This window comes from Chroicocephalus ridibundus, chromosome 3, assembly GCF_963924245.1.
Source record: "Chroicocephalus ridibundus chromosome 3, bChrRid1.1, whole genome shotgun sequence".
NCBI classification, from domain to species: Eukaryota; Metazoa; Chordata; class Aves; order Charadriiformes; family Laridae; genus Chroicocephalus; species Chroicocephalus ridibundus.
In genome coordinates this window covers 6,402,483-6,424,460 of record NC_086286.1, presented here as the reverse complement: position 1 = coordinate 6,424,460, position 21,978 = coordinate 6,402,483, and the positions used below count along the sequence as shown (strand labels likewise).

Here is a 21,978-nt window from a genome sequence, read left to right as displayed (position 1 = left end):
AATTTTGAAAGGCGAGACAAGAGAAATGTTCCTACCCTGCTGTTTTACACCTCCTAGGTATATGCCTACGTAACGTAACACTGCACAGCACAGATACTCCCAGACTAACGTGGTACCCAAATGGATACCATGGGGTGCCATGCTTACCTGCAGAGTGCTGCACATAACACAAAGTTGTGATGTTAGCTTACCCCCAAAATAAAGCTCTAGTGCTTTTAAAAGCTCACTGAGACACACCTGTACTACCCTGCCTTGTGCAATAGAGAACAGATGGCAACACCCTTTGCTCTGTCCTCCCATGCAGTGGCTGTCCAGGAGGACCATCTACTGCTCTCCAAACTAGGCACCGGTACCTAGCACCATTTTAGGTGCTTGGGATGTCCTGCCTGGCACACAGATATCCCTCTGGAGGCCAACGGCTCTCCTGTGGGTGCTGTGCCATATCTGCCAGCCCACGCAGCAGTCATGCCCTCCCTTGAGCACCTAAGAGCAGTGCTCTTTTTGTTACAGCAACAACAACTCTTTTGAGCTGAGATGCTTCAAGCAGGCTTAGGCCTGTGTGGCCAATACACAGCGCAGCTGGTTTAAGTCCTGCTGACACTGTCGGCTGTGTCTTCCTCTTGAGGAAGCTGCTCCCTCACCGCACTACTCTGGCCCTTCCTGACCAGGAGGAGACACCTGCTATAACATCAGGGTGACAAGCTCTGTGAGGACAAGGAAAAGAGCATAATCCCTGAAGCTCTGCCTTCTCATCACAGCCCGTCCCCCTTCCTCGAATTCCTACACACCCTCTGCATCCTTAGAAATTCAATTGCTCATGCAGCTTTTGTGAGCAGGATAAAAGTCCCTCCAGTCACATCCATGGTCCCCACTGCAGGGAGCATTTCCTCTGCTCTCATACGCCCACAGCTCCTGCTGGCGAGGCCACCAAGGTGCAAATGCATATGGGAATCAGTGCACAGGAAAGGTAATTCCGCTTAAACTATCTCAGTAGTGGAAAATGTCATTGTGATTTGGATGAAACACAGCACAAAACGAAGCACAGGTGCAGGGCACCCGTGTTGTGGTGTGCCTAGCTTGACAAACCAGGTGTTTCCTCCTGAAACTTTTTTGTAATGAGAAGTATAGCAACTGTGATCCTGCCACCCCACTGAAAACAGTTCCACTAATTTCAGCTGTACCAGGATTTGCTCATCCTGTTTTGCTGGAAATGTACATTTATTTATTTATTTTAGCAGTAGGATGATGCATAGCTACTTGCTAAAACATGGGGACCTAAATACCATACACTTCAGGCAAAATAAAAAAAAAAAAAATCTCTCTTCAGTAGTGATTCTAATGAAAAGGAATCAGGAATGTGTTGATTTATTTCCCATCTATGTGCTTTTAATCTGCATCAGTTATTTCAATGGAACATATATTGCAATTGCACTTTCCTGGTTGTTGTTCTACTGGGGTGAGTAATAAATGTTGTGAGATATTGTGCAAGAGAAAGAACAATACTTTGAACTAAATGTGCTGTTAAATTAAAGTCTTTTCTTGAGCAGTGAAAAAGTCCTGAGGCTTTTCATGTCAGTGACATAAGGTAAGGCAAACACTGAGCATTTTTTATTTTTCACCCTTCTGAGAAACATAGCATGGTACTGAAGTAAAAGCAAATAACAATTTCTAACACTGCAAATGTTCAAAGATACCCGACTGCAAAAAACCAAACACAACCTTCTCCCCACCGCCCCCCAAAATATAGGGGTGCAGTATTTAAAGGTGTCACAACTCTGTTGCGATACCATTATGGGAAATCAGGTGGCAATATCTCAAACCTTGTCAAATTATCCCAGAAAGAAACATTCTGAACTGTTCAAAGAGCATAATGTGCATTCTTAAATGAATCCCAGTATATAATTTCCTAAAGGATGGGATCCAATTCTATTTTGTGCTCTGAAGAATTCTATTAAACCTTTAGTGCACTTTGTGAAATGTGAAAATGCAGTTTGCTAAAGAGATAGCCTAGGTGGTCTGCAGTAAATTAACCCAGTACTGCTGACTGTGGCCATTCTTGTGAGTTTGCTCCAAGGGATTTCTACGCTTACAGTATAACACCATTTACCAGCTTCTAAACTAGATTTGCCCTCTGGCTGCCAGTCAGCAGACCTTGGTGTAAAACATGTCCCGAAATTAGTTTGACTGAGTTGCATTTCAAGACCAGAACAGTTCTGTGTTACATACAACTAAGTCTAAACCATTACTTACAATACCGTTGTTTTTCCCTAGTGGACTTTATGTAGTTAAGTTTTAGGCTGCTAGACTATGATGGCTGGGGCCCTGCCTAGCTGGTGTTCCCTGTTCAGTAAATTACAATAGATCTCTCTCTGTGTTGCTTTGTAACAATTAACCTCAGAAAGGAGCTAACTCCATTTGCATGGTAATGAGACATTCATCTGAGCAACACTGGAGTTAAGCATGCTAATAAGTTTTTACGCAAACACCTGAGGGGTCAAGCACAACAACGGACCTGGATAAGAAAACCTTTTATTAAATGCAAATCACTTTTCTTGTAAATACTATGACAGAGAACTTCATGGGACTCTAACGGTTTGCAAGAATGGAGTCATTTAGGTTGTATTTTCAGGCCCCAAGGCTCACTAAGGAATATAGCCACTGCTTTATATATATTTTGAATTAATATCAGTGTGCATAAAATCTTCATTATAGCATCAAAGGAGAGAAGTACTACAGGAAGGTAGAAAGGAGGAAAACAACAATATTGCCTTATCTTTCACAAATTTGTCACAGTTTCTTGGGATGCAGGAAGGCAGATAAGACACTGCTGCTGTAGAGCACAACAAAAGACTTACAAATTTTTTAAGTTTCCATCTTATTCACCTATCTGTTTTTGCCAGGTGTATTGTTCTGTAGGCAAATTTCCTAGTGAGCCGGCTATCATTTTGGTCTCTCTCTTGCACTAAAACTTCTCGAATTCATTCAATCAATTCACATTCTACACTCAAAGAGTTTGAGATTTTAGGACAACCAGCACCAAACACTACCAAGGGGATAACTAGCTGCCAAACGTCTTCAGGACTAAAGGAGCAGAACCTTTTCAAAGGCAAGGCAGGTTGCACAAGAAGGAATGAAGGAAAGAAGCTGCCTTTGGTAACATTTAACTCTGGCAGAGCCAAGTGCGGTAACCTCTTTCGCTCAGGAGAGGCTGTTAGCAGGACACACTGACTACATTTCGACAGCGCAGCCAGTGTCAGGGGAGTGGTTCTGGTTAGCGATCACAGGAGTGAAACATGGGCAGCCCTCTGAAAAGATGCCTCGTGGCAAATCATTAGAGATTTTGCTCCCAGACTAGAACATGTGAATTTAAATATCCAGTGGGTGTAGTGGGAGTTGCTCTACCTTTATGACAGGAGTTTATAGAAAGGACTATATAATACGGTTTTCTGCAATAAGAGGAAACTATATTGTTGAAACCCAGAAAGCCCCTATCATTTCTGTTGCTGTATGGTAAGCTACTTTTTGGAAGAGTTTGGGCGATATATAATGTTACTACTCAAAGCCTAAAATTGAATCAGAGGGAGTAAGGGTACACAACATAAAATGGATCAGATTGACACCTATCACAGAGCTACATCCGTTCATTTAAAAAAGGTGAACTACGCTCACCTTGCTATATGCATTAAACAACAGACCCAACAACAGCATCCTTTGCAAAGACTCCCTTTCACTGTGTAAGTTACTTCTATTTTCAACAAAATTGTTGAGTATTGTTATTTTGCTGCTGACTGATTTATGACATGTAAAACCTCCTAGTATGCCACAGTCTAAAGTCCAAGCCAGTAGATCGCAGAAAAACCTTATGGGAAAACTTTGTACAAGAAACTACAAAGCTATGAATAGCTGGACCCTCAAAATGTATCTTGACTAAAATCTAGTACTCCCTTTGAAAATGAACAAAAGCTCTTGGGATTAGCTCTGAATTGTGGTATTAAACTGATATGTAATAATTGCATCAAATGCATCCCATGTACATCTTCAAGTGCATCAAACAGCATGAGCTCTCAATTTGGTGAGTCTGGGATTCGGGGTGTTAGGAAACATTTAATATAAAAGCTAGCAGCTATACTAGTCCAAATTCAGAAAACAGCAGTGACATGAACTCAGTAAGATAATTTTTAACAATTATCTTGTAGTCAGGAAAGCCTGGGCTCCTTTCACTGTCCAAACACTGTAAACTACAGCTACTTATTTACGAAGAGTTCAGATTAAATTGGAGTTTGCGGGGAGGAAGACAGAACGTTTAGAGTTAGGCAGCTAAGGATTAGAAGGGAACATGTTACAGAGAGTAAGTAAGGCGGAATCACGCATATTCAGTGTTCATAGTTTACAGTAATCTGTTTGGACCATAAATACAGTAGTATTTTGCAGACACGGGTCAAAATACATAAAAAATTATAACTCAGATAAGAGTCATGAATGTATATGGCAAACACTGTCACTTCAATCACTATCTACTATGAACCTTAAGTCCTCTTCTGAAACAGACCTGGAGGCTTTCAGATGACAAGGGGAGGAACTCGCTTGAAGTCTATGGAGGCAACCAGAAAAATGTGGAATCAACACACTAACTAAAAGAAAGATGGAAAGGTGACACGCAGGGCACACAGGAGTTTCCAGACCAGAAGCAGAAGGTGAAAAAAGGGAAGACTCAAAGTGTACTGAAAGTTGTCTTACAGCTGAGAAGTGATGGCTGAACCACAGCAAAATACTTCAGAAAATAGTTTTTATTGAGAAAACTTCTACACTTTTGATAGGCAGGCTACCAAATGAAGTCAGGTTTCCTGTAATACCCCTGTAATTAAGGGGTGTATATACAATACATGCCCATCTTTTGAGGGACAAAAGCTTACTTCTGGAGCCAAAAATTATTTTTAGCCTATTTTTTAAATTATGTGGTAAAAATGCAATTAAGAGAAATTATAAAATGGCAAAGCAGCGCAAATGTAGGAGTTCTAGCTTTACACTTAAGGGTTAAAATTACACATTAACAGACCAGACTGCCAAAAATATATGTCTAGAGCTAGGCTGATAAGCTAACACCTAGGCACCATAGCGTTAACAAAGACTGTCCATCCAAAACTCCTGCTTCACCACTAAGTCACAGGAAGCTACCAAGAGCTCAGTGCTACAAAGAACCAGTGTCCAAACACATACACACTCGTGGAGTGTACTTACTGGAAATCAGGTTTGGAAACTTCAATTTACTATTCACATCTCAACAGAGTATTTCCTTTCAATTCCAAGTTGTTAAAAAAACCAAGCAAACCACAAAAATCTGCTAAATTCATACTCTCATGTATCACATTCTCTTGATAAAAAGGCCCCCTGAATATATTGCTAGAGGAAAAATACTAATTATGTCCCTGTATCCAGTGCTTCTCCACTGGATGCTTTGTTAAATATTTTCAGACAAAAATACTGAACAACTCTAGCTGTCTGAAATCTGTTGGCTGTCATCATGAGGAAACAGGCATATCTTCAGTTTAAGACATCATGATTATTTTATTTGTTCTGCCATTTCTATGTTGCATTTCTCCAATTCAACACTAGGAACTATCAGCCTGCTAAGAACTCAAACCAGAGAAAGACAAAAACTAGAAAGAGGAGATATGGAGATAGTTCTGTTGAAAGCATTTTTTTTGTCTTGTAAAAGTAATCACCATCGTGTTGCCAATGGAAGACGACCAGTCCTGTCAAAAATTCACAGTTGTATCACGTATTTAATGAGCGTTCTGGGGAAAATGAACACTTAACTGTAAGCAAACCAAAAATTAATGAAAACAGAAAATACTATCACACAGCTCTTTATTGTAAGGCGACCCCTGGAACACCACTGACCTTTGGTGGCTGTTTCCACTGACAACTATTATATACATTTCCTTTCCAAGAATCTCTTCATTATTACATGAAAACTCTGACGCTCAGAAACAGATTAAGAAGAGAATAGTCTTTTACTTTGCCAGGAAAGATTAAAATGCACAGGAAATGCACAGTACGGTTTCAAACAAAGGTACTTCCCTTCAACTCCAGTGTACCTTTTAAATATAACAATCTTCCTCTGGCTATATTGTCCTGACCTGATTTCATTGGTCTTAGACTAAATAATAAATAATAAAAGACTTCAAAGCTCAAGTCTATGTTTACTCTTCACAGTTTTGGACTCAAAGACCGTAACCTTGAAGAGAAATTTGGGAAATTTATGTTTTATTCCATACCTCATTATGATTCTTGCTCAACCATTCCTTAATAGTGTTAAGGGCAATGACAGCAGCAGGCTCATTTGGAAAACCTAAAGACAGAAGAAATGAGAGATAAATAAAAGGCACGCATTTTTCTACACATATCCAGTTTTTTATTTTCTCATGTTTCCCTACCTCTCATCCTCCCCCCCATTTTTTGGACTATTTTGGGATTACAATTGGTAAACTCCCTTCTTCACAGATTTGTATAAAGGGTTTAGGTAACACCAATTACTTTTTTCCCCCAGATAAACAAATTGAAAATAGGAGCAGTCATGTTTTATTGGATTTTTTTTTTTTTTTTTAAAAACTCTAGCTAGGAAAGCTCCACAGCTCACAAGAAGTAGAAACAATAGAGCGCTATACACACGTCATACTAGGCAGGCAACAATATAACACACACATCACAGTAACAAATATTAGGCTTACATTTCATGGCATGAAAGAAAAATTCAGACGTTTCTTAAAGCATAAGAGCTTTCTTAAGGCTTTCCTTCTTTAATCCATCTGTCAGCAAAACTATACAACACTATGATTCCCAATGCCATAGGCCTTATAAGGATAGAAATTTTTGAGTTAGAAATCTCTTAATTTATGACCTAAAACATAACGAACAACTTTGGAAATTAACGAATTCATGAAGCATAAGCATATGAATTTAAGGCCTGATGCTGCATGATATACTAGCAATAATAACTCCCCCCAGCACTAAACAATACCAGAAATCTTTCCAGGGATACAGACTTTTTGCTTTGATGGTCTCTATCTATCAAGTCTAAACATGCTTTCATTACTTAGGCAGCCTTAATTTAATTTTCCTTTAGATTCCTAACTTGAGGGCAGCAAATCACTTTTGTGAGGATTTAAAAATAAAAACCCATAAGCTGTATGAATAGCTCTCAGGAGGTTAGATTAATAGAAGTCTTTGAAGAGGTAGAGCTGCAGGCACGGTGTACAAGCAAGCACCGGGGCTAGACAAAAAGTGTCATGAAATTTGGCATACAGCAGCATACATATAGCCTTTCTTACATCATACATCACCCTAGCACCATAAACTGAAATGCAGACACTGCAAAAATTAGTAGATACGTCCAGCTTTTTGACCTAGCATGTTATCCTCCAAACTCGTATCTCCTTTAACCCTTTTTCAGAACTTGCACACTGCTAGATTAAAATAAAAAAAAGGAACAAAATCCCTCCACCCTCTTTGAATCACATCCCCAAAACATTACTCCCTGTAACTGGACTCCACAAAGATTTTTAGTACGCATGCTGCTGGACGTTTCAAAGTGACAGATGACAACTATCCAGCAAGAGTAGCAAGTAAAGTCAATGTTTGGGTAATACTGACATTTAGCACGTGCTTCCTTTGCATGCGTTTCTCAGTAAAGCGTATTTTTAATTTCTTAGAAATCTTTTTTCCAGGTCCAAGATAGAAAATTAGCTAAGATCCTACAAGTGTTACTGTGGATACTTCCACTGCTGCTGAGAAAACATATTCTTATGACATTTAATAATGCTGCTGATATCATCAAGGCATATGTCTTATGACACAAACTAATGAACACGAACAGAACCCAAAGCAGGGACTTCCAACAGCCTCATTTTCATCATATAAAAGAACAGACCTCTAAGCAGACCGGCTGCTCAAATTAGTAATATCCTCTCTAACAAACCAGGACTTTGTAACATAGAAATTCTGTACCCTGAGTATGGTGTATCTGCCCGGAAACATAACGAACACCATGCAGAGGGAGAAATGCCTATTTCAGACAACTGATATACCATTGTTTATGCACTGAATGGTTTCTTTTCAGAACAATTCTCTCTCCAGCAAGATTCACTTTTCAGGCTTGTTTTTCACTCCTTTGCAGCAGGGTATTTGCCCAAAACTGTGATAAAGCACTGGCAATTTTAAAGAAGCATAAATCTCTCCATAAATTGTACGTTATTTAGAAAACCGCTGCCATGCTAACCAATCTTAAGTAGAACCTTATCTAGAAAACTGGTGTTCAATTACTCTTAAGTAACCACAATGTCAAAGAAATAGTTCAACCACCAAAATAAAAAGCCTTGAATTCTGCATATAATTTCAGAAAGTATCTTGGAATCCATAGAAGCCTTTTATGACCAGTTACCAAAAAAAAAATACCTAATTAATATTTTACACACATTTCTGGTAATTTTAATGAAAGGATTACCTTATTGGCTTTATGCAGAAGCAGAATGGAATTAGCCTCCTGTTCCATAACCTGCACCAGCACAGAAGACTGTGTCTCTGTTTCTCAAACAGAAAAACATTTTGTTTTATAGGACTGGGTTAAAGGGAGATAAAGTGAGATGGGATCTTTTTTAACACGTTTTTGCGTTGTTTTTATCTCTAAGCTATATTTGTCTGCCATAACATTTCTGGTCTGCTCTCATACACGCACCCATCCCCCTTCCCCACTTTCCTTTCAGCGAAAAAGCAATCTCAGTGAGCACGTGGGAATCAAATTACTTGAGAGAAATGAGCTCAAGGAGCCTCACAGTTAACCGACTGCGGGAGCAGCAGCTCAGGCAATTCTGGCTAAAGGCTCAATTTCACAAAAGATAAAACAGGTAAAGTAATAAGAGTGACACTGGCCCATGTTACTGCAGTGAGTGCTCCTCCAGAATACTGAAAAGGACAAGGGCACAAAAAGGCAAAGAAGCATTAGCCATAAGGTGTGGGCAAGCGGTGCTTCCATAGGACTTCACTGGGTTTACCTGGCTGGAGAAAAAGGGATGGCTGGCAGGTTGTACGTCATGGACTGGCGTGGGGTGAAGCATGTACCTACCCACACACACAGGCCTCTAATTTGGGCCGCCTTCCTACATACTCCAGTGGCAAAGCTGACATTTTGTCAACAAATCTCGCTACACCACAAAATGGGCACAGGCTGCCTTTGGTTCCTGAAGAGCTGCTTCAGCAAGTGGGAATTGTACTGCAGCCCTCTGCGTTTTGCAGTGCCTGCTAATCACATCTCACCATCTATTACCAGGGTCCACTCCCCTCCCTTCAAGTACAGCAAATCCTAGAAGCGAGCAGTCACTATCTCTTGTGCCCTTCTTGGTTCAAGAGCCTTCTTTTAAAGTGGTTTTATTCATTACAGCTGATGCTACAGTGGGTGCAAGCCTAGTAAGACAGCAGAAACCAGGGTCTACGGAAAGTCCTTCAGGGTGCAAAAGACATGGTGGGTGAAGGAGATCCCACATGCATGCATGGCCACAGCTGAGCTTTCCTCTGGTCGTTCAACGCTGCCAACTCTGGAAAGTAAGTCCTTGTTAAGCATCTCCACATGCCTGTCCCTCTGGCCATATGGGAAAGGGCTGTATCACAGCTGTGTCTCCAGAAACACTTGTTACTCCAAAATCGTTGCCATTTGCTTGGAAACTTATGAAAGCTTTCCATGTCTCTGCCCAGTTGCTCCACAGCTAAAATGACACTCTAGACAGGACAGCTGCCTTTGTATACACCTGTAGAGAAGCGAGTGCCAGCTTTAACACTGATTTAGGTACCAGCATCAGTCTGGCTACAGCCAAACTCCAAAACCTCCTCTCCCCTGTTGTTAGTAGATGTACCTAGCACTACAGTCACTCCCTAAAACGAATGACTATGCATTCCTACTCCCCACTACAAAAACTCCATCCTACTACCATCACATAAAATATACCTCATCTGAACTCTATGCTTTCGGTATGTCCTTGCACAGATATTACCACGGTGACAGCCTATGAAAGCTTTTAAAGGTCTTCAAACTTATGAGCTTCTGCACCTCTTTCCAGGACTTTACCACCTTATTCCTGGAAATTGTAACACTGACCTGAGAAATGGCTGCTGAAACAAGCTGTACACTGTGCAAGTTCTTGCAGTCATCATGGACATAATTTTCCAGAGAAGGCATGGTAAGATCTGGTAGAATTATTTTGAAATATTTGATATTAAATAAATGTGCCGGTTTAGACGAGGAGAGTGCGGAGGAGAACTGAGAAAGACAGTTACTGTAGAGAGACATGTTGAAGTTTCCCTTATATTTTGTATTTATTCCCTGGAAAGCAACCAGTAAGAACATAAGTCCCCCTGTTTCATCAATGTACAGAAAATATGCGATGAATTCCCTGTTGTTAGACACTCTAGTGTAAATGCTCGGCCTTTTGTGCTTGAGCGATTTAGCAGAGAAGCATTCACACTATTGTGAATATCTGTTACTGTATGCCTAATTTGTCTGTGCAGTAACTGAAAAATGTATACTAGAAGTTCTTCAATGAATAACAGTGCAACAAGAATGCTGTGAGATAAAATTAATAGAAATCTATTTAAGGGACTCCCAAATTGTATGGAGATGCTGGTAGCTTTATCTGTCTCTTTTACTGCGCTCAATCCAATGCTGCATCTTATTAAAAACGTCCAACTTACAATCAGGTAATGTCACCTCCCCACGAAAAGCCCATTAACAAAACATAAGTACTAAATAATCAACTTTTGGTATGATACAGCTGAAGATGACGATAACAGATTATAACAGCTAGGTTGTAATACTAACAAGCAAATGTCAATCCAGAAAATCACTTTAGTAGCTCCAGGGGTAAGTGTTACAATTTGTCAGTTTAAGTGAGATGCCTAATGTTTTCCCTAAATCAACTCATCCTGGTAAAAAAAGTTCTGCGTGGTTTTTTTTGTTAGCACAGCCTAAATGCTAGACAGGTTTTTATTCATTTAAGAGTGCTCCCTTCTCTATGGTTTCTGAAAGGCCCATCACAATCTTAATATTCTTATTTGCCAGTTTTAATGGTTTAGTTTTGAATCATGGAAAGAGCCAAATGCACACCAACACAAATATGCCTTATGTGTCCCTCATACTTCCTCAGAGGAATATGTACACTGGCATGTTTGTGCCTGTATCAAGATGCAATAGATTACGGACTGTTCTCATATTCTAAAATCAAATCTGAGTCCCATTGTTTAATCAATGTGACTGTCAAAATGTAATAACTTCCATTTATTTACTTTAGATATTTGTCAATGATATTTAATAATATCTAAAGGAAGCTCTTCAAATAGTAGCTCAACTGTCACATTTTGACACTGTGCAAGTATACTGAAGGCCATCTCTGCAGTACAACAAGGTACTTCCACCACACATCAAGTATTTGCTATGTGGGAATCATCAGCACCAGATGGTGTGGAAAATAAAGACTTTTCCCAGGTTTGTTTAAAAAAGAAAAAACAAAAAGAGGCACTAAGCATTTATTCCATATACGTTCCAAAACTCAATATTATTATCGGGAGCTAAAAATGCTTTCTGAATCACAACAGACATGTGAAGAACTGAGCTTCATTATGGTCATGTGGGTTAAGGCTAGCTATTGACAACACACTAATCGTACCACTTCAGCCTTATCGCTTTATGACAATAAAAGGAAACAAACGAGATGCACAGCCCAGCATGCCTGAGGTGGGGTTACTCAGTACACTCACTTGTCCTTCACTTGTGAAACTCGCAGTATAATCTTGCAACCAATCCCATATAATCATCTTGTCAAAGATATATTTTAGCAGCCAAAATGAAATCACTCGTGCTAGGTTGATTCCCATACCATGGTAAATCTGCTCTGCTCAGAAGCAGAGAGGGTAGTATTCTACCTACATGCTTAGGTTGTTGCTAATGTCGAGCTTTATTTCTTTTTTCTTTTTTTTTTAAATAACTATGGTCACATGACAAGCTGACAAGTTGATGGCTTTTTTGACAAGCTGATCATTTTTGTGGACACTCGCAACCTGGAAAGGAAGTGCCCTCATTTGGGTCAGCTGCATTGAAGACTAAACAGAAGAGCCATGAATCTTCTGCTAAATAACCTACCTTGCCTTATTGAACTCATTCAGCCAGAGAAAACCTTATTTGCTGTCCTCTCAAAAAGTAACTCTCAGAAAGACGGTGAAATTAAGTACCATGAAAAGCCAGTAACCTTTCTGTTACCCCATTTACCCCCAAAAGCAAAGTTGCATGTGTTCACGGTATCCCTTATAGACTATGCTAGAACAATTAATTAGCATGCATATAAAACCTCAAGGGAAAATGAGAAATTTTCGAAATGCATAAAACAAAACATTCTTCTGAAGAAATCATTATATGTATCTCGATTCGTCTCAAGCAAGGAACATGCCTTTTCATTTTCCTTGAGTGAGAAAATTCAGCAGCAACAGGAAAAGACATACAGCTCCTGAAGAATGATTGCCAATTGCATTCAATCGCTGACATGATAAAAAGGCAGCTGGCAGAAGATAGTTAATAAAGAAACCCAAAATAAGCATCTAGCAGCTAATGCCAGAAACCAAATGTCTCTGCTCTGATGCAGTGACACAAAGCCGGCAGAGTATTGAAATGATGGAGAGCCCTTCATCCACAGCAGCACACTGGGTAACTCAGTGATCCCTGGTTAAGTCAACCAGTGTCAATGCTGGCACCAGGGCACATTGTAAACCTCGTGCAAGTCAGCAAAACCAGGACAAGTTGCAGGCCGAGATGCACTGGATCTCTTGACAAGAGGGCTGGCTCAGCCTTGGCTCGTCAGAAAAGATGCCCAGTGTGCGCTGTGCTGTCCCGACTGACAGTGGTCTCTTGTCTCATCAGCACAGCAATCCACCTCCATCTACAAGTCAGCCGCTTTTTTCCGTACAAGTTGCAAACCTGGACTCAGCTTACGGCCGCAGTCAAAGAGAGCTCAGTTACAAGAAGGTGGCTAAGATGCAAGAAAAACCACGTCATTGCTGTTTCTCAAACACACGGTATCACACCATGCTTCACTTCACACCCTACTACATTCATATCATCAGGAAAATACCTGCCATGTAATGGTCTTAAAAGCATGAGCTGAGTATACGTGTAGACTATAATTATTTAGGTCACGTGAGCAGATAGAGAGGCTTGCACTAACAAGGCCCTAGGATTCCACTAAAAAACTAGATTTTAAGTTTACCAAGTGGTTTGATATTTGTTAGCATTGGGAGGAAAAAAAAAGGAAAAAAAGGAGAAAAGATAAAAAGTTTTACTAAAAATACATATACACTTGGGCTGCTGAAGAGGAATAGAGTTTCCCTACGAGTACCTTACTGCAGGACAAATTATACCAGGATTCTGCACGAGAGCTGCATATTTGCAAGAATTTAACTTCTCTGCAGCAGTCAGTAGATTTAAGTTAAGATTTTGGTTTCATCCTTTTTCCAGCATTTATAGGGAGTATGCTTGCAGGGGGACCGCATCATGGATAAATGGATTCTCTAACAGTCTTGTAAAAAAATATAGTGAGCAATACTCAGAGACTCTCTGGGAAGCAAACTGCTTCAGAGCTGTACTGTTTACTGTGCTATGAGATGGAGCTTTTCTGCCTGTCAGAGTATTTCTAATGCCCATGTGGAACATTAAGCTTTCAAGCTGAGCATAATAGGGGAAACAGAAGAAAAATACCACAACACTGAAAGGGAGAAGATCTCGCTACTCTGGCAATTAGCATTCTCATATGGTAAGAGAATGTATATACAATGCAAATGCAAGCAAGAGATACCCTTACGCAGGTAGTTTCACAATTATAAAATCTACCTATAAGAGCGTATATGCAATGTTTGCATAAATTACACAGCCCTTTAGACACATGTATGCAGCTGCTCATGAGCTCAAGTACATCGTTCTTCTTAAAACACTCTACGCCATATCCAGAATTGCTATTCCAGAAGCAAGTGCTGTACAGAGAAACGTTAATTGAAAGAGGTTTCAAAGTGTACATGAGCTCCTCAATGCTGAGTATTTAATCTTCTACTTATCCATACATAGTAAGCAAGTTGTTTTTTTAGGGTGGCAAGGTAACACAGGAAAAGTAATTTGAAACAAAGTATAAAGCACTAGTCAACTGTGAAATCTCCCATCATACACTGAATTGAACAGCAATGGGATATTGGCTTCACTGTAGTTACAATTCCAATAAGGTCAAACATTTATTCTACCCACTGATTTAAATAAAAATGCCTTGTTGTTCTCTTCTGAAGCAATGTGTAGGGAATCAATCCTACCTTCCTCAAGTGCCTTGCTAATGCTGCAAGAGAAAAACAAACAAAAACGCCCACACCCTCTGAATTCCACTTCAAACTGGTAGTTTTCTAAAAAAACCGCGGTCCGATGTGGCAACTCTTAACCTTTACTGACACTATTCCAGGCCCTCCTTAACATACAGTGCCTCTAATCATAAAGGGAAGCATAAGCACCCAGAGATCTGCTGTTCAGCAGTAGGAATGAAGTAACTATCCTGGACTTTGCAAAGCCCGGTTCCCTATGGAAATGCATCCTGCAATTGATTGCAAACTCTAATTGAAGTCTCTCGTGAAGCTGAGATATTCTCGACGTGCCTCTTCTTACTGGAGTCCCTGATGTCTACTAATGCATCTGCCACTACAAGCTGGGCAGGGGAAGAAGGAGGAGAAATTGCTATGAGAGGCTCACTCTTCTTTCTCCTTGCTGGCAGGATCTTTGTGCAGACAGTGGGAGCCGGGAAAGCGCACTGAAGTGCGGCAGAGGTTGGGGCAGAGGAAGAGGAGGTAGAGGGAGGGAGCACAGGAGCTTTTCCCGCAAGACGAGGTGCAGGGTTTTGGGGAGGAGGGCTGAATTCAGCAGAATCAGGGCTGTCGGCTTCGCTGGAGCTCTCAGTATTTTGACTGGAACAGGCAGCACATTGTGACAGGAGTTACAAGTACAACTACTTGAGGATACACGTGTATATAAAGGACATGAGGGAAGACAAGCTACCGCAGCAAAATGAAGGGACATGACAGTATAAAAAGTCTGAGAAACTTCATAGGAATAAAACATACACAGGCAATGGACAAAAATACAAAGACACATAAAGAAAACAGCCAGCGTTGCCAGCCCAGCTCTATCCTTTAAATCACTTCCACCACATTCAATTGCCCTGACAGATGCAACCCAAAGACCTAGCTGGATTATCTAAAACCAACAGAGTACTTGGTGAAGCCCATACGCGTACAAGAACAAACAAAACAATCTGACATTATTTCTACTGAAGCACCATTCTTATCTCCTCTCCAAGGGAAATAAAAGATTTCCGAAGAGCACATAAAGAAAATCAGCTGAAACTACATATACTCACTCCTTGTGAAAAAAAGTGGAAAAAACATAAAAAAAAGGGGAAACAAAGATGTTCTTTTATCTTTTTCCCCAAAAGACGTTTATGGAAAAAAGTTATAGGGCAGGTTGGGTGAAAAAGCAAGATACCGTGCGAGGCATATTTAATCTACTTAGTTTACACTTTTTAACAAATACATTATTGATTCTTGGTTTGTGTATATTATTCACACTGTGTATTTTTTTTTTCCCATTCTTGCCTCAGGCAGTGATAAACCATACTAAAGTGTCACACGGGCCAGCAGCTATTGTATTCAGGAAGTCTCCAACAGCTCCAAACTGAAATATATCCAGCTAATCTGGAATTCAAAAATGCCAGTACGTTTTGGAGGAACAGAGAGGGAGGTGCTTTTTATATGTGATGTTTAATGGCATCAGTTCTTCACCGTACAGTAGAGCACTTCATACTACTTCAACACCAGCTATGTGAATGCTACCAAAAAAAGTGCTTGTGCTGGATGTTTGACTTGACACATCATTGCACTACCTCGACATTTTACGCGATAATTTTTTAAGAGGAAGCATTTTTTCCTCCTTGCCTAGACACCGCTTCATTTCTGTAGAAGTCATTTGCCTGCCAAGAGATGAGCTCCATCTGAAAATACATATCCTTCTTTTTGTCCAACAAGGGTCACAGTATGCCTTACTTGGTTTTACGTCACTGTATGTATCAGCAACCAGCCCATCTACTCTAAGTGCATAACTTAATTTCAGGCTGTATTGCAGCAACTCGATGAACAAAAAGTACATGGAAGCCACCAACAGCCATTCTACCCTTCCTCCCAATGCTGCATTGAAAACTTTTTTGCTTGTTCTGTTACCGGAGGTTGCAGCAACATACACAAAAGGAGACACGCAATTAGAAAGAGTTTTAGGGATTGGATTAACAGGAAAACTGGTTTAAAGCAAGGAAAAGGAAAACTTGACATTTAAAACCCTGATTCTGCAAACCCGGACTGGTTACAACTGTGCATCTCATACTCCCAATGCTCTTAGCGAGTCCCTATATGCTAAAGAGAATAGAACAAATGATTAAAGGGTAAAATAAAAAAAAAAAAATACAATCTCTTGGAAAAGCCTGACTCTTCTTCTACCTTCTTTCTGTTTTTTAGGATTCAATCACTCACCTGCTAATTAAATATACCCACGTTAGCATCCCCTTATTGCAACACTTCTCTTGACTGACAATCAGCCCCTCCATCAGCTGCCTTTTAAATCTAACAATAGCAGTTGATCAACAAAATATCCCAGATCTCATCAGGTTCTTCAGCGTGTCAAAAGATCACAGCATTAATTGTCAAACCAGTATTTTTTTAAAAAATATGATTTCTGATAATATCTCTAATTTGCATTTCACTCACAATTATGCATTTACTGAGTCTTGCATACTTCAATCAAAAAGGAAATTAAATAACTAGTTAGTGGCACTTCCAATCCCACAAACTCAAATCCAATTTAGTCTTGATATGAACTTTAGGTCTTATTAAGACTTGTTTTAAATAACATTTTCAGCATGTGTTCTGACAAGTTGTCAGTATGATTTTTTTTTTTTTTAAATCATTATACAAGCAAATGTGTTCTGCTTTAGCAGGTAATGGAAATCCCTAATGTTTAGAAACGTTTAACAACTGTCAACGTTTCTGGTTAGACCAATATTGGTAAATCCAGCTTTTAAAGTAAAATGATTTCATTTTGTGAGATGCCATTCTCCAGGGGAAAAAAAACCCAAACATATTTTCCATGTCATTTTGAACAACATTCAAACTGTTATAGGAGAAAGAGAAATACCAATGCAAATAACAATTACTGTAGTCAGAAGCAATGTGTCCATATTTGAAAAGAAGGAGCCTATGCTATGGCTGGTTAGATCAAGCAGCAAAGGATATGGAAGACTAAGAAGTTTCTTTTGTCCAACAACCCAGTACAAATAAAGAAGATGATCTAGACAATTTAAATGTAAATTTCTTACCACCTGTCAGACAAGTGAGATTAAAAGACCTCCACTTAAAAACCAGACATCTCCAATCTGAGTCTTTAAGTGAAAATTGACCTCCCACCTCAATTTCCTTGTAAATGCGGCCACGGGGCAGCAAAAGGGGTGGTTCATTCCAGCACTTTATTAAATTTAGCTTGTGTGGATGCTCAGCATGAGATGACCCACACTATGCCTAGGGAAAACGACACTTTCGAGGCAGATCTCCACGCTGCGGACAAACACCAATCCTCTTGGAAACATGGCATCCCAGGTAGATTAGCGGCCAGCATACGGAAGAGCATTTAAACTTATTGGATGGAGAAATATCATTGATTATTAAGCAATGAAGCAAACTAAGGAAAATAAAAGACCTTTAATTAGGGCAAACGTAAAAAGAAGGTGTGTCAGTTCAAAAGAGCTTTTTACATAACCGAAACTGAATGGAAGCGTTAAGAGTCGAGCTTATGGAGCTGCTTTAGCAAATGTGATTTCTGTTAATTTTATCAAAGGGTCCTCTCTATATACACAATTACATTCAAGATCGCTTGCATCAACATGATAGGTGCACATCTCCAGATTGTAAAAAAAAAATACCCCTGCAATACTGAGTTGGATGAGGATTATTTCAGTGGATTATCATTATGCAGACATCACCCTCCACAGCACAGTCTTCCCCACATCTAGTGGGGAAGTTTCACAGAAACTAGTGAAAAAAAACCTGCAAGGAGGAGGGAAAACTGTTACCGTATAGGACAAAATCTAGAGAAGTCAGGGGAATTCAGGCAGATTTACAGAGGTTTTACCTCAGCTTTCCTCACAAGACTTACGCCGGAAGGGGAAAAGAGCACCTCCCAGCTCTAGGCCTTAAAACTGAAAAAAGGCATTTCACAAACTCACCTCCTCGCACTGCAGAGATCATGGAGAAGACGGCAAAGAATGCGTCTAAGCTAAAATAAAGCACTGTAATATTTCCTAGTCCATAGCTAAGTTTTTGCTCTCGTACTGCGTGCGAGCGCCGAGGTGCCGGCGGGAGGGTGCTGCGGGGCCTCTGTGAGGAGAGGCCGGGGCTGCCCTGAGCCGGACGCAGCCGCTTCCAGCCGGTTCCAGGCAGCTCCAGCAGCCCCACAGCGGGGCGTGGCCCAGACCCTCCGCAACACCTGCCCTGCGGCGCCTCAGGGGAGGCTGGTTTTATAAAGGGCAAAACAGCACCCAGCAGTGAGGAAAAGAAAATAAAACGTGAGAAACAGCCCTCGAGCCCCCCTGGCAGGAGGGGGTGGGGAGGTTTTGGGTTGACTCAGCCTGGGAGAGAGGGGGCACAGGGAAGGCCTCTGTCTCTCATCCAATCCTATTTTAACTGTCAATAAATTAAATTAATTCTCCTCAAGACAAGTCTGTTTTGCCCATGATAGCACTTGGCAAGCAATTTCCCTGTCTTCCTCTCGATCTGTGAGCTTTTTCATCTTATTTCCCCGTCCCCGCCCCCCCCCAGTCCTCCTGAGGAAGGGGAGAGTAAGAGAATGGCTCGAGGCAGCCAAAGTCAAGCCACCATGCACCACAGATTTCTCTGTTGTAAAATATCCTAACTATTCTATTTTCTTTTCACCAAAACACACAATTTGAAAGACTGCAAAATTAAGTCACAATAACATGCAGAAAAAACTATAAAAGGCAGAGAAGGGAAATTCAAGGCATAAGAGTACTCATGCTGGTGAGACCAGCGTAAGAGTTTGTCCAAAACCAAAGACGTATTTTGTGGGAATAAGGGAGCAATTCTAGTTAGACTTCTCTAGTTAGATTTAAAAAACTGACAGACTGCCATTCTACAAGAAACAAGGTTGATTTTTATGAATGAATTGCTAAAGAAAGGACCTCCTCAACAAAGCAAGAAAACTTACAGTACTGAAGAGTCAAAACCAATGGGAACAATATCTATGATTATTTGAATTATACATATTTATATGAGCTTTGCAAAATAATCTCTTGCAGCTTGATGCTTATGCAGATAAAAGCTACTGAATTTACAGTAACTACCTAGAGACAGGAAAAGAGTAACAAACTTTGTAGCGTTGTGCCACTGAAAGTCTGAACATTATTACTTTAAATTATTTCAAAAAGCAAACAAAGGTGCAGTTGCTATCTAAAATAGTTAAGCAAACTCAAAACAAAACAAATTATACTAACACTGTAATAGATACTAATCAAGCCATGTTAAAACCACCATACGTCCAGCACTCAGTTTTTTAATAACTTAAAAGTATTCTAGGAATAGAGAAAAAGTAGCAGAAATCCAAATGAAAAAAGGATCTCCAAAATTCAGAAGGGTTAAAGAAGGAGGTTTTGTATCCCTTAGAAAATAGGAGATTACAACTAAACCTCTAAGACACAAATGAATTTGAACAAACAGAAAGACTAATTGCTACAAGGTATCTGAGTTCATGTAAACACCAAAAGAAGGGACATTAAGAAATCCCTTCCCCAGTAGAAATTTGGGAAAAATTTCCCTGTACAGACAGCAGAAAGGAGAAAAAAAAATGCTGAGGATAGCATTTGTAGAGACTAGCTTATGTAAACAGTTTCAAAACTGCTCAGAACACTATTTGAAGAAAGAGGTAGCGTGCAATAATAGTACTAAGTCAACGGAGGAAACAATGAGAGTGTGAACTTCTGGGACGTTTCTTTTGCTGAAATTTTAACATGGATCTGATGGTTCCAATCAGATTCTACATACACCTTTCTCATGTTCTGTGTATATACGAGTGGGATAATACCATCAGCTGAAAATAACTGATGATTCAAAAGGATTGAGGTACTTTTGAAAATTCAGTAAACAAATTAAAAAAGCCCACACGCTAATTTTAACAAAGCGAGTTCAGAGTGTGGAAAAATATCACCTTCTAAATCCAGTTTTAACAAATAAAGATGCTACTGCCTCAAGCTGCTCATCTCTGTTCCACAGGAGTTACTCCACACTCAGACCTGCTGGCCGAAATGTTTGTGTGAACATCCTTTGCTTTGGTCCAAATCAAGCAGGATGGGTTAGCTTCAATCTAGGTTGCCGGAGTTTTGTTTTCTTTTCCAGCCACGTTCATTGGGATTGGAATGGATTAGCAGTCAGTCACGCAGTCAAGCAGACAGACTGACAGACCTGAGGAGGTTGTGACTCCTGACACGGGGTGACTGAGGGAGCTGTTGGAGGGCAGGCACCCTCACAGCAGGTGGAACTGGAATAGCCAAATAGTGCTTAGATAGGATTGCTTGGATGTTTTGGTGGTGGTGGCTTTGGGGTTTTTTTAAAAAGCAAAGTATCTTTTCAGTAAGTGCAGCCAGCGAGTATTAATGTGATATTGTCTTAAGCGCTGAAAATTATAGAGAGATAATTCAGAACTGGATTGAAGCACGTGATTACCTCCTAACATTTACTAAGTGGATATTTAGATCTGTTGTGAAGGAAAAGGAAGAGAGTTTCATCACCAGTTCTGACATTTTAGGGGAAGAGAGGAGCCTTATAATTTAGAGATCCACAGACATTAATGTATTTAGTAGGCAGTGACAGAAACAAGCAATAAATACAGAGTAACCTAAATAGCAGGGATCATACATTAAAAGTTATAAAATTAAAACTACACGTGAAATTCAGGCAGAACCATTTTGTTTAGTAAGTAGAAAACCAGTGAAATATGTTGACAGTAAGAGTCATAAAAACAAATAATAAAAATAAGTAGATTAAAAAAAATTGTGGAGGTAAGAGAAAACTTAAGACACCAAGAATGATGAAGTGTGGAGCCAAGGCTGAAATATATTCAGTGCAAATATCAAGGTGACCTCTCCCTAGCTGGAAGCTTTGATACTGTGAAACTTCAATAATTTGTGAAAATTGGTCTATTAAGTAAACATAATTCATTATCCAATGTAATTTTTTTAAAGTATATAACCTCTTGAAATCATATGTAATTTAAACATAATATATGTTTATGAACTACAAGTCTATGTTTTATTGGCGTAAGTGCTGGTGGAGAAACATTTCTATCTATTCCTTTTCAGAAAGTGTTTGGCTCAGTTAAGGTCAGCACAAATGCCATGTAATCAACACGGGAAACTCAGAAGAAGGTCAACCACTAGGAAAAAGAAAGCTTGAAAACACGCAACAAGCTGAGAAAGGATTTGGATGTTAATTCTTTACCATCAAACGCATGAAATTACACAACTAGAACGTCACTGTCTGCCTTGGTAAGACAGTTTTGAATATATTGGCACTATTAAAGAAATTCAATAGTAGAGAAGTTAAATATTTCCAGTGTCGCTTCTGCACAAGTTTGAAAAACATCAACTGAAAAGATACATGGGAAGTTGCTAAAGCCTTGTGTGTGCACATAAATTAAACAGCTAGAGATTCTTGGACGTTCAAGTTTGTCAATAGCATATTTTCTACTTCTTGGTTGCCAAGCATGGCAAATAAAATCACTGCTTCCGATTACCTATATTCAATAAA

At 39.8% G+C, this 21,978-nt stretch overlaps 1 protein-coding gene across 4 annotated transcripts in view; it reads right to left on the bottom strand.

Moving 5' to 3' along the window:
• The window catches only part of MACROD2 (mono-ADP ribosylhydrolase 2), an 893,215-nt gene that overhangs the window by 260,036 nt on the left and 611,201 nt on the right, over positions 1-21,978 (bottom strand). For all 4 annotated transcript variants that reach the window (XM_063327858.1, XM_063327857.1, XM_063327859.1 and 1 more), the window contains exon 8: positions 6,279-6,352. In XM_063327858.1, the coding sequence (XP_063183928.1) occupies positions 6,279-6,352 (74 nt within the window). The remainder of the gene's footprint in view (positions 1-6,278; positions 6,353-21,978) is intronic.